Source organism: Ictalurus punctatus, chromosome 27 (assembly GCF_001660625.3).
Source record: "Ictalurus punctatus breed USDA103 chromosome 27, Coco_2.0, whole genome shotgun sequence".
In the NCBI taxonomy this organism is placed as follows: domain Eukaryota; kingdom Metazoa; phylum Chordata; class Actinopteri; order Siluriformes; family Ictaluridae; genus Ictalurus; species Ictalurus punctatus.
In genome coordinates, this window is record NC_030442.2 from 8,221,159 (window position 1) to 8,237,607 (window position 16,449).

General features: G+C 40.1%; 1 protein-coding gene across 1 annotated transcript in view; it reads left to right on the top strand.

Moving 5' to 3' along the window:
• Positions 1-1,690: 1,690 nt before the first annotated feature.
• adam10a (ADAM metallopeptidase domain 10a) overlaps positions 1,691-16,449 on the top strand; it is a 116,924-nt gene continuing 102,165 nt past the window's right edge. Inside the window, exon 1 of the mRNA XM_053676780.1 lies at positions 1,691-1,842. Within this exon, the coding sequence (XP_053532755.1) occupies positions 1,776-1,842 (67 nt within the window). The 5' untranslated portion in view covers positions 1,691-1,775. The remainder of the gene's footprint in view (positions 1,843-16,449) is intronic.

The window sequence follows — 16,449 nt, forward strand, 5'->3', positions numbered from 1 at the left end:
TTTCGCTGATATTTCAAAGGCGCATACGAATATACAAGCGTGATACAAAACGTGGACTGTAAACATACCAAAAAAAATGTATGGATTGATGAACTTGACGTGTGTGACACTTTTCAATGGCTTTTTCTATATTCAAAGAATTTGTAGATTGGTATTTCTTCAAGCTTTATTCTACCCTGATATAATAACATTATTATGTAGGCCCACAGTTTGTTGCACAGTCATTCTTTTCTCAGGTTAATAGGCAGATTTAATTTGGCATATAGGTTTTAATTTGTCTTAACTTTGTCCGAACTGCACTAATTGACTGGTTAGAAAAGGAAAGACGTGGCTTAGCAACTGGGTGATTTGAATACACAATTTAGATATTTATAAAGTAATTTCAACTAGTCAGAATGTTATTTCAAGATATGACTGTTGAAATTTGTCCTAGTCAGAATGACATTTGCAGATCTCTATAAATAAAGACTGCCATAGTCAGAGATCCATTTGATATATCTATAATTACATTATAAATGTCTTTACAATATTTGACTAGTAATAGATGAAATTCAAGATATCTTTAATTAAGTTCGGACTAGACATAAATCAAATTCAAGACATCTGTATTTTGACCAGTTATATGTTAGTTTCAGATATCTAAAATGTATTTTTGGATATCTTTAATGATGAGGAATTTAAAATACCTTAAGTTTGAATCATGACTAGTCAAAAACCAAATAGAGAAATCTCAAAATACATTATGTACTAGTGAAAATTCAATTACATTTCTCTTTAATTAGAATTGTATATATGTATATATATGTATATATATATATACATATATGTATTACAAAATGAATAATAGATATCTTTGATTACAATTTCTACTAGTTAAAACTCATTTGTAGATATTAGAAAATGTTTTCCAAATAATGTTTTCCAATGTAAGTCAGTGGATGTATATGACTAGTCAAAATAACATTGTAGATATCTTCAGTGTATATCATGACTAGTCATAATTATGTTGTAGATATCTTTAATGCCAATTCTGACATGTCAACATTGCACAACAGATATCTGGGACTAGAATTTTGAGTAGTCAAAACTAAATTACGACTAATAATGGAACCAGGGGCATTTTATTTTTTATTTTATTAATTAATACATGAAGAGGTAAAACAGTTACATAAGCATTGCAAGGAAATGACTTACAGTTACATGAAAAACAACAACAACAACAACAACAATATTTAAATAGAACATAAAACATTTAACGGCAGATTGACATTTCAGGGACACAGAAACTACAGTTGTAAACATCCATAAACCAAAAACATACACATTTTACAACAGATCGACATTTCAGGGACACAGAAAAATACAGTTGTAAACATCCATAAACATACACATTTTACAGCCCAGGAAAAGCATCTAAATACATGGACTTTCTTTCAAAAATTTCTTCAGGATATTTAAGGAATCTTTTTTTTTTTTTTTGCAATTATTTATAAAAAGAAATTAAGAGATTTAAAAAAGTAAGTTGAATTCCATTTTAAGATGGTGGGGAAGGATGGAATAACATTTGCAAAATTGTTGTTTTAGAGCTCGGGGAATTAAATGCTAAATAAAGGCTTGCCATATGACGTCACGCCGCAGAAGAGCAGCAGCCGCGCCGACGTAAACACGGGCTTCTGTGCCTTTAAGATTTTATAGGTATCGAAACTGAAAACACACACACACACACACACACACGCACACACACATAAGCCTTTCGCGGTGTCAATGTTCGCGCGATGAATTTATTCGACATGGTTTTGTTTAAATTCTTGGTGCTGTTTTACTGCATGAGTGATTCACTAGGTGAGTTGTGTTTTTATTACTATTATTATTATTATTATAATATTATTATTATTACATGGCTGTTACACAGAAAGTGTTTGGAGCTTGTTGTTAATCGGCTTGTGGAGCTGCTATGGGAGGGGTGACGGAGTAATAGTGCTCGGAAGTGCGATATTCAACATATAAGATACTCTAAATCTCCGGTAGAAGTAGAAGGCGTATTGTGGATTTAAACATTTGGTGTAGTTTTTTTTTTTTTTTGCTTTGTGTTGAACTTAAAGCCTGAAGCCTGACTGACTAAACAGTTCTGGTACAAAGTCAGGAAGAAGCCATTATCACGTTAGTAACTGTCAACCCAAACCCGGCTAGTTGCCTAGCTAGCTAACTTCGACTAACGTGATAGAGACGTGAAGGTTTTCCCAAACAGTCAGTGTCACTTAAAACCAGGTATCCATCTAATAACAGCAATAAGTACAGAGAAGAAAAAGTAACCTGAGCACCAGATAGAAAGCTGTATGAGGACAAAATGCAGATATTTTATCTACGCCAGGTGCAGTGAGTGGAGCAGGTTTCAGGGTGGGACTTGTTTGTTTGTTTATTTGTTTGTTTGTTTGTTTGTTTCCATAGAAGTTGTAGTTTAGTACACAGTAGTTTAGATGTGTTTATAAACTCCTCATCCTCTCTGTACAGTTTTACTGCGGCAGGAAGGACAAGCCCAGGCTTGAATATAGTAGGAGCGAAGAAAGAAAACAAAAAGAAATCTGCTGCAGTTGATGGCACTTCTTTGCTCTATTCATAAACTTTCCTTTGTGATTATTTCCTCCGTCACACCCTGAGTGTACACACTGTATTACAGGATCTTTCTCAGTCCCTCACAGCTCTCCTGTATCTGAAATCATCTGCACTTAACCTGACTTTACACGGTGCAGTTCTGTTTTCGCCGAACGTCTCATATCATAAAGGTCGTGAGTTGAGGTCTTAAGCCAGATTTAGATTGTGTGACTTCAGTTTTTGTATTTATTACATTGTTATATAGTATGAGACGATCGCACTAAAACCTCGGCTGGACTCTGTCGGATGCGTTCTTCATATCCGGTTGTGGATTACGATGAAGATCCTCTAACGAGAGACCAGTGATTAAAGAAAAAGATGACTTCCTGTAAGGGGCACGGTGGCTTTGTGGTTAGCATATATCTTGGGTTGGGGTTCGAATCCTGTATGTTCTCCCCATACTTCAGGGGTTTCTTCCAGGTATTCTGATTTCCTCCGCAAGATCCAAAGACATGCATTTTAGGCGGCTTGGCATTTCCAAATTGTCCGTAGTGTGTGTGCGATTGTGCACCCCGTCCAGGGGGTCCCCCGCATTGTGCCCTGAGTTCCCTGGGACAGGCTTCAGGCTTCCTGTGACCCTGTGTCGGATAAGCCGTACTGAATGGACTACTTCCTGCTTAAGTTATCATTTAACGTGATCCGGGCTTGTGCAGAAAAAGTGGTGATCAGAAACGTTTAGCAGTAAGTTAGCTGCCAGTGACTCAACTCGCGACCAAAAAACCGTTCTACAATTTTGTCTGTGATGGAAAAATCAGGCGTAGATTTTCAGACAAAGACAGCTGCAAAGAAAGTTCTGGCAGTGTTCAAATTGTTTGAGTAAAATCTGAGTGCTCCTACCGACGCTAATCTTAAAGCCACTAGTAAGTGGACGGCACAGGATTACGCAAAAATCCACACGACAATAGTGTCACTGATAAAAATAATGTAACCAAAACATTCTAATGGACTGAAAACTATCTTTATTACCTGAAGCTTACCCTCTGTATCCGCGGCTCCATTTTCTGCACGAGCCGAATGTAGTCATTTTCTTTACTTGTTGTTAGAGGAGCTTCATTGAATAATCTAACACAGAGAAAACGTTAGCACAGAGTCTGTTCATAAATTCAGCCAAGATCTTGAGATTGGCATCATCTGGTACAACGTGAGAAGTGAGTGACTAGTGACGAGTCTGTCTAAAACCGCCTATAGTAGAATATGTTCATAATTGATTGCGTCTTTGTTACACACACTTTGGATAAAGGGTTAAATGACAGTACGAGAAGAGTGTGTGTCAGAAACATTGCAATGGAAGTGCAGTCTGGAGGATGGAGAGTAAAGAACAACACGATCGTGGTTCAGGTTCTGAGAACGGTGCAGTATAACATGTATACCATGCTGTGAGCACGTGGATGGGCAGAATGCCTGGGCTCAGTAGCAGCTTGTGCATGGTGAGGACAGCTCATGTAAAGTCATGGAACAGGAATCAGGAAGTGGAAGAAATTGAGTCACAGGCAACTCATGCCAGAATTCATAGTGTGGCACAATTCAGTTCCCTTCAGATGTGTGAGGAGACACTTTGGTGTACTTGCGCTCCATCTGCCCACTTTTCATTTGCCCATCTCACCATTTGGCTTGTGCCGGGATTACCGATGAGTGTAAGGGCCAAATTACCTACTGTAATTTTCTTTAGTGAGTAATGGATCTCCAAACTGAGAGAAGCACCTGTTAAATTGCCTCTGAAATCAAAATAGGTGTTCCAGAGCTTTTTGGACTTATACCTTAGTGTTACGGACACCGGTATAACAGTATCGAGAGAAAAAAATGACAAAAAAAAAAATTGCTTATCACGACTCATACCCATACTGATTATATCCAGACGTATATGTCCTGCTCCTAGGGACTGATCTTGCTCTACAGTAGGTGCTCAATAGCAGCAAACATGGCTGATCTCCTGTTTCCTGTTCATATTCCCTTTTCCAACCATGCCTTGCTGGAGAATAACTGGTTTGTAAATCAGTCAAGCATTTCAAGACACCATTACTCTGACTTCCTGTTCCAAAGGAAATACATCAACATACGGAATCAAATCACGGCTCTCAAGTGTTTTCATGCAAAACTTTAAATAGGCGTGCATTGATCATTTGTTCGGCTGTATGTCCTATTATTATTATTATTATATAATATTTTTTACAGGATCACAATATTAACTCCATTAAAACGTTTCAATTAATCTAAACTTAGAATATAGCGTAGTCGGTTAGATCTGATGAGGCTGTATCCTGAATGCATAGCTGCTGAAGTTCATGTGCCCCTCAGTGAGACTAAGCAACATGGTAATATCATTATACTGATGATCGTGATGAATATTTAGGGAATTATAGTGAGACACTATCAGACAAGTAAAATCTTGTGATGTGTCACGTCTCGAGACGTAACGCATATAAGGACGGATGCAAGTGCAGTAGAAACGGTTTTATTAGAAACGGGCAAAGCAGGAATCAAGGTCGCGGTCACGGAATACAGGGTCGATATACAAAACAAGAAAGATGAACTATAGCGAGGAACTGGGAGCGGAGAAACCAGCGTGGACTAAATTAACCAATCTAACATGGAACATGGCAGGGACAATAACTAACACTATTACTGTGAATAACTATCGTTATTTAAACTAATCGAAACTAATCTAACCTACTATATCTATACTATACTAATATTCCTCGCCGTGTGCTGGGAGGCGTGCGGTATATATACAAACGTCATCAGCGCGTTTAATTGCTGACGGCTGACACCAATCTAGACACACGCTAAATAACAGCCAATGACAGAACAGGGAGGAGACATAACAGTGACATAACAAACGCAGGTGTTCAGTGTACACCCTGTCACGATTGTCAATAAACAAAAAGCAGGTGCTCGCGCACCTTGCTCGTGCACGCGCACCCACGTGCTCTCCAGCCCGCTGCTTAAAGGGGAAACCGTGACATGATGTGACTGCTACTCAACCTGCTACACCGCACGGATGAGAGTAAAGACCTTAAATTCAGGGTTATACTTGACGTGTCCATGTGACTTGACATGTGTCCATGTACGCGCCAGTCTGCCTTAGATGCCATATTGTGCAGCAGCATGGAAACGTTCTGTCACTTCCTCTATAGGACGTCATCGTGATTGTTGTCATGAACTAGCGTAAAGGATAACATTTAAAGATCCATAAGACTTGCGGTCTTTGCAGAAGCCTACATTAGAGTTTTTTTTTTTTCAAAATTCAAACACTTCCTGTTCGGGTAAATAGTCAATAACGGTCTAGAGTAGTGTGTAAGTATGCAAAGACACAGCTCTAGATTGTTCAATCTGTTGTACGTCATCATGCTTTCGCTGTTTTTGCCAGTATTGCACCATGCACAGTTAATTTTTTCAGGCATGCACAAGAGTGGATTGTGTGACGCTGCTCACATTAAACTGTGTCTGATTAAATTTCCGGACTTGTCAGAAATTTGTTGTGACCCCTGACAGCATGACGGAACGTATTATCTGGATTTATTTCCCCACGTACTGTGTGGTTCGCCATCCGAATAGAAAAACCGACGTGATGCAAAATCATGGCTTAATCAAGCCAAACTTGTACGGCGTAATCCCAGCAAGTAAGTGTTATTGCATCATAAAATATAAGAGCCTGTCATGTTCCAGTGTACAAAATACAGGCCATAGAGTACCGGTTTTCCAGGGGAAAAGAAAAGGCCATGCATGGACGTGTTTATAATTTGCCTATTTATAGAATCCTTTACGAGGGGAACAAAGTGTATTGCATTTAGTACCTTTTCTGTTATCTAATGACATTTTGGTGGAACTGGAACATCTGGCAATTAATTATTCAAAGCAATGCTGGGTGACGTTAATAGATTAGCGTGTTTGTGATTATAGTCCAGCATGCCTCTTGAGTTTGGATATTATTTTGATGTAAACACAATTAGTTTGAACTGAACTGTGAATTTCACGCATCATTATAAAATATCAGAATTTACATCGCCGGAATAATTGCGTGAGATTTGAAATGGAAAACATTCCAGTTCAAAAAGCCAAGCGTTCATTAGTGTGTTTTTGCTTTTCGTTCTTCTTTTTTTTTTTTAATGAAGCAAGTAATTTTGGGGCTTCAACGTTCTTAAGGAGCTCACACACAATCCCGATACGCCTGATCCTAAGGGAGCCCGACTTATTGCTCCTTTTGCACTGAAAGCACAGCTATCCTCGGTCTCTCATACACTTTTATGAAGGAAGCCAGCTGTGATTAGGAAGGCAGGAAGGAGTTCAGTGTGAGTTCATGCAGAATCCTAATCCCGACAGGTTTGACGAAGGCGGGACGTAGTGTGATTCCGGGGAAATGATCAGGAAACGTCGAGCGAGAAACTGAAAGCGAGAAGTCTTGATGACGCCTTCAGATGCGACGACGGGAGGAAAAGCTTAAGTCGGCAAAGTAAAACAGGGGAGAAATGTCTGGTGATTAAAAACATTCATATGATTCATGGCAGGGTAAACTTTATAGTCATTCGTAAGCGAGTCAGCAGCAGATTTACTGTAAATAGACAGACGTCTACTTCAGAATACCGGTTGAAACTGAAAAACCCTGTTACATCTTGTTTAACCACAGTACAAAGAGGGCTAGATGTATTGAGGTTTCCTGTTCTGCACAGTGACAAAGTGTTGGAAAAAATTATCAAACCAAAAACAATTGTTTCTTCTGTGCATATCTGCAGGCTGTATCGTAAGGGATATGATGGGCCAGGCTAACGGGGTGTGTGCGCACACTGATAAGTTTTACAGACGTTCACGGCCTATAAGATGAGACTTAGAGCGTGTGTGTGTTTATGTATGTGGATTTATTCATTTGTGATACCTTTTTAACCAAAGTCACTTCCAAGTGAACATGAATCCTATATAAGCACTGAGCTGGTAATGAGCTGACAGTGAGACAAGTGCTCAGTGAGACAAGTGAGACAAGTGCTCAGTGAGACAAGTGCTCAGTGAGACAAGTGAGACATGTGCTCAGTGAGACAAGTGCGCTGTGTCCAAAATGGTTCCCTCATAACATTGTTACACTATTACAGTGAACAAAATGGCTGATTTTAAAGTAAACGATTCAGTACATTACATTACATGGGTTTGATCATCACTCTATGACAGTAGTCGATTAATCAGCTTAAAATGACCTATTAGGGCGGCGACTAATTAATATTTTCATAATAGATCAGTTGGCCGATTATTCTTTCGATTAATCGGATGTGGAACAATCTTTCAGTAACATTTTTTCGTTTATTTAACATAAAATCCACAAACTTGAGTGTTACAAATATAAACTTCAGACAGATATTTTACACATACACGTTTGTCCAGTTATGTAAGACTGAAAAGAACCCAACACACACACACACACACACACACACACACACCAGAATATATATCATTCAATTATGACTGTAGTTTAATTCTGTGCTTTTTGTGCACGCATGAAAAATAATGAATAAATAGTTGTATATAATATAAACTAATATATAAGTTTATATTATATAATAGGATTTATGCATGACTTTTTATAAAAGATAACATTGATATAAACAGTAAACTGAAGAAAGATTGTCGGTGACTCTGGGTATTAAGCTAAAGCTAGCGGCGGTGCATTACGTGTGTATGACCTCACGCGCCGTCGACTAGGACGCGGCTTATACTTCCGGTATATACTACCGCTAGAGTTCCTTTTGAGATGATACTACCTTTCTAAAATCCACACACTAGACGGTAGAGTACCTGTGCATAGTGTAAGTGCACAGTGTAAGTGTACAGTACGTCATCTGGGACACAACTTTAGTATTCACTCTCCGAAGCGTGTTTTCGGAACAGAAGTAACGTAACGAGTAAATCTCCCCCGTGCCGCGCGCAGACCGACTAATCCATAACGAGATCCGTTGACGACAGTTTTCATAATCGATTATCATGGATTTTATCAATTAGTTGTTGCAGCTCTAGAAAATATCATTTGGCATTTTTGTTAAATTCTTCTAAAATATTGCTCTGAATATCCTAACGTTTAACATCTTGGAGTTATGAAATCGACATAATGTATTTGTATGCAGCTTTAAAGACACAGAGACAGAGAAAAACACAACTAAACCACACAAGTAGGAATGCTACAATGTATGGCCAAAAGTTTGTGGACACCTGACCATCACAATTGTATGTGGGTCATCCCCAAACCATTGCCACAAACTCGGAATAAGACGCCTTTGTATTCTGTAGCATTACAATTTCACTTCACTAGAGCTAAGAGGCCCAGAGCTGTTCCAGCATGACAGTGCACCTGTGCACAAAGCGAGGTCCATGAAGACAAGGTATGTCAAGTGTGGTGTGGAAGATCTTGAGTAATCTGCACAGAGCTCGGACCTCAACCCCACCGAACAACTTTTGGATGCACTGGAACACTGATTGTGACCCAGACCTCCTCGCCCACCATCACTACCAGACCTCACTAATGCTCTTGTGGCTGAATGAGCAGGTATCCCCACAGCCACGCTCCAAAATCTAGTGAAAAGCCTTCAGAGAAGAGTGGAGGGTATTATTCCAGCAAACAGAGACTAAATCTATAATGAGATGTTCAAAAAGCACAAAAAGGTGTCCACATACTTTTATAGTACTCATATAGTGTAGTACCGAGCAATGTTACACACACTAGTCATGTAGCAGACAAACTATAGGCCTAAATGATACAAAGATAAATGATATCACTGGAGTAATAACCCTGATGTCCAAAGGTCACTCCTCATCGCTTCATGAATAGAGAAGTAGAGAACAGAGAAGTATTGTAGTAGAGCTAACGATGGGAATAATTCATCCGCACTACCTATTGCACTAAAGATGCTTGCCATGAAGGGGTTAAATAATTTTGAGACTGGAGAAGTCATTATAAGTTGCATTTTCAGTTGAATTTGGGGAAACCACTTGAAGCATTCGCTGTGTCGAACAATTTCGATTGCTTTTGTTTGATTTGTTCATTGCAAACAGCTGAAAGTCTGTAAAGTTTGGCAGTAAAGCTGATTTGTAATGGGGGTTGAGTAATATTGATTGGAACTGTAAACCTTTTATTTTTTAATACTTGCCACTTTTCTCACGCGGAACATTCATAATTGTTTCATTCACTGATTTAGTAAATAGGCTATAACATGCAAATATCTTACTGGCATATTAATATAAGCATGCTTTATCACTGCTATCACAAACTTCACTAATCCAATGAGATTTTCATTCCTAAAATCTGGTGTTTAGCTTTCAGTGGGAATTTTTTATGGACGTGTTTGCTGCACTGTGCATTTAATATTCCTGTCCGTTATTTCTCTTTACCGTGTCTGTCGAGCACAAACACACGCATCGCCACCTAGATGAAGAAGGTTTACTTCGGTTCTCCAAACATCTCATTACTCATCTCGTTATTCTTATTATTACACTTAAGGAAAGCGGAATATTATTAGACAGGAGGCACATCCTTAGTACGGTAGTTTACTTCCACATCTTTTTGTTTCCTTGTCATCTCCTATCACAGGACTAATCAGTCCCTCCCGGATTTCAGGATTTCGCAATCATAGAAACGAAGGCAAAATCAAGCAAACGCTACAATATTCCGAGGAGCTTGCAATTTTTCACAGTTATGTGGGCCAAGACGTGTCATGTGACATCAGTGAGCATTCAGCCAAAGTCCTCTTCCATTCAAGTGCGTCGAACACGAGTACAACTAAAATGTCTCGTTTACCTGCAAACATCTCTGCAAAACAATTTTGTGAAATTTAAAAAGTAGTTTTCACAAATTTTGAAAGAGAAAAAACATGCAGCAAAATCGAGCTTTTTTAACCGCAACAATCGGAAAGAAATCTGTGAAATCCTGTACAGACTGACTAACAGAGTAGCAGAAGTTTTCTGGACAATATGAGGCAGTGATTAGGTATGGGCACATGAATGTGTGTGCCAGTGTCACTGATCTACCTCATGGGCCAATACTATTAATCCCAACCGACGTTTTGTTTACATGCATTAATGGCAGCGAACAACCCAAAAGAAGCCAGAGGTGCCAATACTTTTTCGCTTAGTGCGAATAGACAGAATGCCGAGTACACACTTAACGAAAGATGTTAAAACACAACAACTTTTCCATGGCTGAATCTCAAATGAAGTTCTCTCAGCGGGATCGTGCACTAGGTAGGTTGAACACCACCTCTATGTAGTGAGCAGATGTAGTGAATAGAAAGGCATTTGGGAAATCGGCTGGAAGAGTGGAAGATTTGATCTGGATAACAGATAAGAAATGTAAAATTAAGCAACAAAAACAAATCGGAAACAATATATCGTATAATCAAATCGCTCTGAAACGTTGTTAAACCCCTTCAGAAACCATGTTAGGTGTGACGGGGGTTTGTTACCATGGTGCACCGTCCAGTGGAAAAGCGCTACTTCTGCACACATCCTACCTGGTAGACGAATGAAATATCTCTCAGGTGTAATATCATGATAATATAATCAGCCATCATTATATTAGAAGCCTGGGCAATTATCACGAGTTTAATATCGGTTCCTGCCTCACACATATTGCAGCTGTGATATTTGTGCCGTGCTTTCGGCTCAGGCGTTTGTGATCATTACGTATCTTTAGTCTAATTCATTTTCCGTTTATTAAGGTAGGCACTCGTACGGGGTGTGTGTGTGTGTGTGTGTGTGTGAAAGAAGGAACCCTGGAAGCAATTGTTATGAAACGACGTTGTAATACAAAATGAATTCTGCCAAGCAAGTTCCCCCATTCAGCACATTGTTGTGAAGAAACGCAGCTTTTTTGAGTGACTGTGTGTTGACTCTGCACCTTTTACAAAAGTGCCATCTCTCCTGAGGGACTGCACATGAATAATTCATCATATAGAGGCAAAGCAAGTTGCTAATCTACTCTCGCTAAGAGCTATGCAAATGGCTGGCCCTCGTCCAGAAGCTGTGATGTTTATTACAGAAGATTCGAAGCACCTTGGGGATGGAAAAGGAGATTTTTCATGAACCGCCCTGCTTGTCAGGTGTGTGTGTGTGTGTGTGTGTGTGTGTTTTTTTTTTTTTTTATCACACTAGGATCAGGTGAAACACGTTTACAGCATTTACAGTTTCTGGGTTTTTAGTTTAGTTTAGTTTTTGTTTTTGTTTTTTTTCCACTTCACATGTTTAGCAGTGCACGGTGGAGCTAAACTGCTTAAAAGCGTCTGAAGGTGGTTGGGTACATTGTTATCCTTTAGATTAGAGGATGTCAGGTTGAGGCTGTGTCTTTGTTCCTGAAAGGCTGTTATTGTCGCGTCGAGTGAAACAGCTGCTCCAAAGTCCTCTGAAGAAATAGTAATGCACCTCACAGAGGTGTAACGGTACACAAAATTCTAAATCGGTCCGATACGGTGGTTTCTCCAAACATTACATTTTCCATAAGTGTATGCATCGATTGAAAATAATTGAGACATAAGTCGTTTCAGGCGTAAAATCTGCGCCACTGGCAACCCTGTTGTAACCCTCAAAAGTATGCTAGCATGCTAGTATTACTGTTGCTTGGACACTTTTTTAAAACAGCGTGTTTAGGAGAAGTGTGTATGTTTTTTTTTAAATGTAGCTTCTACTGTAGCCTGATTCAAGATAAAGTGGAAGCTAATTTTTCAGAGGAGCTTTCTGTACGTTACGGAAGGATCTCCAGTGTCAGCGCTTTGTAAAGGTGCAGGGAAGTCTTCAGGACACAGAGAGCTTTTGTAATCTGCTTTTGTGATCACATGACGAGCTGTCTTTGTTTTGTCCTATTAACGTATTAAGCAGACAATCCACAACATTAAATAGGCGGGAAAATAGCTCAACGTGTTGATCGTTAATAAACGAACGATTATAATCCGAAGAGAAAGTGTGCAGTCCAGATCACACCGTCCCGTCATTGGTTATTTTCCTATAACAGCACTTCCTGGGGTGTTTTATTCTGTACCTAGCAAACACTTCTTCAAGCAAACATCAGTTACTCAGTGTGTACAGGATTTCATGGAGATGTTTTGTGATTGTTGCGGCCAAAAATTCTTGATTTTGGTGCGGCTTTTTTGCAAAACGTGCGATGCACCTTGCAGAGTTTATTTTTTGGCTTTTTTTTTTTTTTTTTGCAGAAAACTACTCGTATCGGTGAAAGTGAAATTTCACGAAATCGTTTTGCACGGTCTTTCACAGTGATGTTTGTTGGTAAATGAGAGCTTTTATCTGCACTCATGTTTGATACACGAGAATCACGTGACTGACTGCACGTTGTGATGTGACATGACACGTCTCGGAACAAATCTGCGGTAATTCTGGAACATTGCAGAGTTCATTTCTGCTATCGCAAAAAAGCAAACTCCTGGAGGGACTGTGTACTTGTGCCGCTCTGACAGGATCCAGAAAGTTCACCAGATTTGGGGCATATGTTACGAGCTTGTTTGGTATCCGCAGCTGCAAGGAGTACAATCGGGTGAAGGAAAATATTTGCTCAGCGTCTCAGAGAGAACACACGACAGAAAGTCTTCGGACAATATGAAGTGAAAAATACATGAACTTTTACGATAAATCGCTAAAGCAGGAAATCATATTGTATGTTGGTGTAGCCAATTTCAGCTGTTTGTTACAAATAGGTGTTAACACACACACACACACACACACACACACACACACACACACACACTAGTGCCGCACAATTAATGGAATATCGATCTGGATTACGATTTCGACTGCCCACGTTTACATGGACATGATCGACTGCCATATTGACGTTTAAAGTTCATACTCCGGTCATAGAAAACTCCTGCAGATCAAATCAAGCGCTTGCTAAACTTACAGCCAATCACCATAGAGCGGCATGGGGATGACATCATTTTGTAATGCCAAAACCCGGAAACGAGTTAGCATTTTAGCGCTCCCGCTGCCAGCTTCGCTTCGGGATTGAGAGCGCGCTGCGAGCTCCAGCACTTGTGCGAGGGGAAATCATGACACTAACATGTTGCTAAGTGGCACTGCAGAGGTTGTCGGGGACATTAAACGTCATCACGCCGAACAGGAAAAGTCTTTGCAGATCATCTGGTTCATCATCTGTGCACAATCCCCCCCGTCCCACCCCCCCCACCCCCCCCAAAAAAAAAAACCTGGATGAAGATGTAGTTTGTTTATAGCGTTACAGTTAGCTGTTTATTTCTGGCGATTGTATTTAGGCTTCAAACTTCATAAAAGTTGTTTATCTGTGAAAATGATCTTGATGAACAGAACGTGTTAGTGTTGTAAACTTTTGTTGATCACAGAGCTTATTCTCTGCAGTAATCCAAAAACCTTTGTGAAAGTCCTACTGGGTTTTTGTCGAGGGAACCGGTGTGATGCTAACTTCCGGGTTTCGGTACAAAATGACGTCGTCCCTGCACCGCTCTATTGGGTGATTTGCCTGCGTCTCTCCTCCTCTAAACACTGTTATCGTCTTTTCTGCAGACGCCTGAATTGTTTTCGTTTGGTTGCATATTGTTATATTTGATTGCATATTTTCATTTGGTTGCTGACATTTTTATTGTTACTTATCCTATGTATTGAGTACAATTTTAGTGATATTTTGCTTCTACGAGATGATGCACTTTAAGGACCAGTCTAGTTTGCTGAATGTAGGAATGTAGCACAACATGGAGGTGAAAGCAGCGGTCTGTCTATTTAACTGTGAAAGTGCAGTAAAAATATGCTGTCCCTAAAATCAGTCAATAATCATGATCTCAATATTGATCAAAATAATCGTGATGATCATTTTGGCCATAATCGTGCAGCCTTAAGGCACACACACACACACACACACACACACAGTATTGATATTGCAGGCGCTTTTATTTTGTGCAGCGTTTTCTTCACTCCTAAGATAATAAGCACATAAGCAAGGCAGCATAACTTCCATGGCGCTGAGATGTATCTGAACACTTCTTCATCAGACTACTCTGAGTTTAAGAAAGTCATTACGGATGATGTACAGTGCTCTCCACTAATATTGGCACCCTTGGTAAATATGAGCAAAGAAGGCTGTGAAAAATTGCCTTTATTGTTTAACCTTTTGATCTTTAAAACATTCACAAAAATACTCTGCTCTCATGGATATCAAACAATTGCAAACAAAACACGGGTTTATCCAATAAAAAATATATTTGTTAAATATATATATGTGTGCCATATGGTTAAATATATACATGTTATGTATATGTGTGTGTGTGTGTGTGTGTGTGTGTGTGTGTGTGTGTGCGCGCGCACGACAATTATTGACACCATTTTAGTCAGTACTTTCTGCCAGCTCCCTTTGCTCAGATAACAGCTCTGAGTCTTCTCTTATAACGCCTGACGAGCTTGGAGAACACACGGCGAGGGATCTGAGAGCGTTCCTCCATACGGAATCTCTCCAGATCCTTCACATTTCGAGGTCCACGCTGGTGGACTCTCCTCTTCAGCTCAGGGGTCTTGGATGGTCATGGCAGGACCTTGATATTCTGGTCAGTAAACCATTTTTGTGTCTGGCAGACTGAAGCCGCTTGAGTGTGTTTTTGGATGAGAGTAGAGGCGGGATGTAGGTGATGTCGGATTGTAGTTTTGGAGACTTTCTGACTCCGAGACGCAACTAACTTCTGCAATTCTCCAGCTGTGATCCTTGGATTTTTTTGGCGACTCGAATCATCCTAATAAAACAATAAAGACGATTTTTTTACAGCCTTCTTTGGACGTATTTACCAAGGGTGCCAATATTAGTGGAGGGCACTGTATGATAACATCATATGCCATTATCATATAATATGAACATGTGGCTAGTTACAAAAAGTAATAATCCTAATGTTTGGTCAAAGTTACAGTGTGTATTTACAGTATAGTAGCTTTCTCATTATCTATCAGAAATCGAGCTATCATCATGTAAATCCATTCACAGAATATAGCTTGAAGAAATGGTGCACCTGTGAACTGAGTCAGATCCTAGTCCCGGATTATCCCACGCCGGTTTACTTCACCGCTCAGGCCTCAGTGTTAGATATCAAGCGTTAGCTTCAGTACTGACTCCACTGTCTCTGAATAAACGCCACAGAGTGAGAAACTGCAGGGCGTTTTCACCGTACTCACTTCCTTTTTATGTGGAAATAGGCCGAATTGTCTCTCTCTCTCTCGCTCTTTCTCTCTCTCTCTCTCTCTCTCTCTCTCTCTCTCTCTCTCTCTCTCTCTCGCTCTTTCTCTCTCTCTCTCTCTCTCCCTCGCTCTTTCTCTCTCTCTCTCTCGCTCTTTCTCTCTCTCTCTCTCTCTCCCTCGCTCTTTCTCTCTCTCTCTCTCGCTCTTTCTCTCTCTCTCTCTCTCTCCCTCGCTCTTTCTCTCTCTCTCTCTCTCTCTTTGTCTTTCTTTCTCTCTCTCTCTCTCTCCCTCGCTCTTTCTCTCTCTCTCTCTCTCTCCCTCGCTCTCTCTCTCTCTCTCTCTCCCTGCCTCTCTCTCTCTCTCTCTCTCTCTCTCTCTCCCTCCCTCGCTCTTTATCTCTCTCTCTCTCTCTCCCTCGCTCTTTCTCTCTCTCTCTCTCTCTTTGTCTTTCTTTCTCTCTTTTGTTCTCTCCCTCTCCCTCTCTCTGTCTCTCGCTCTCTCTCTCCCTCTCTCTCTCTCTCTCTCGTTCGCTCTCGGTCTCTCGCTCTCTCTCTCTCCCTCTCAATCTCACTCTCTCGCTCTCTCTCTCTCTCTCTCTCTCTCTCTCTCTCGTTCGCTCTCTGTCTCTCCCTC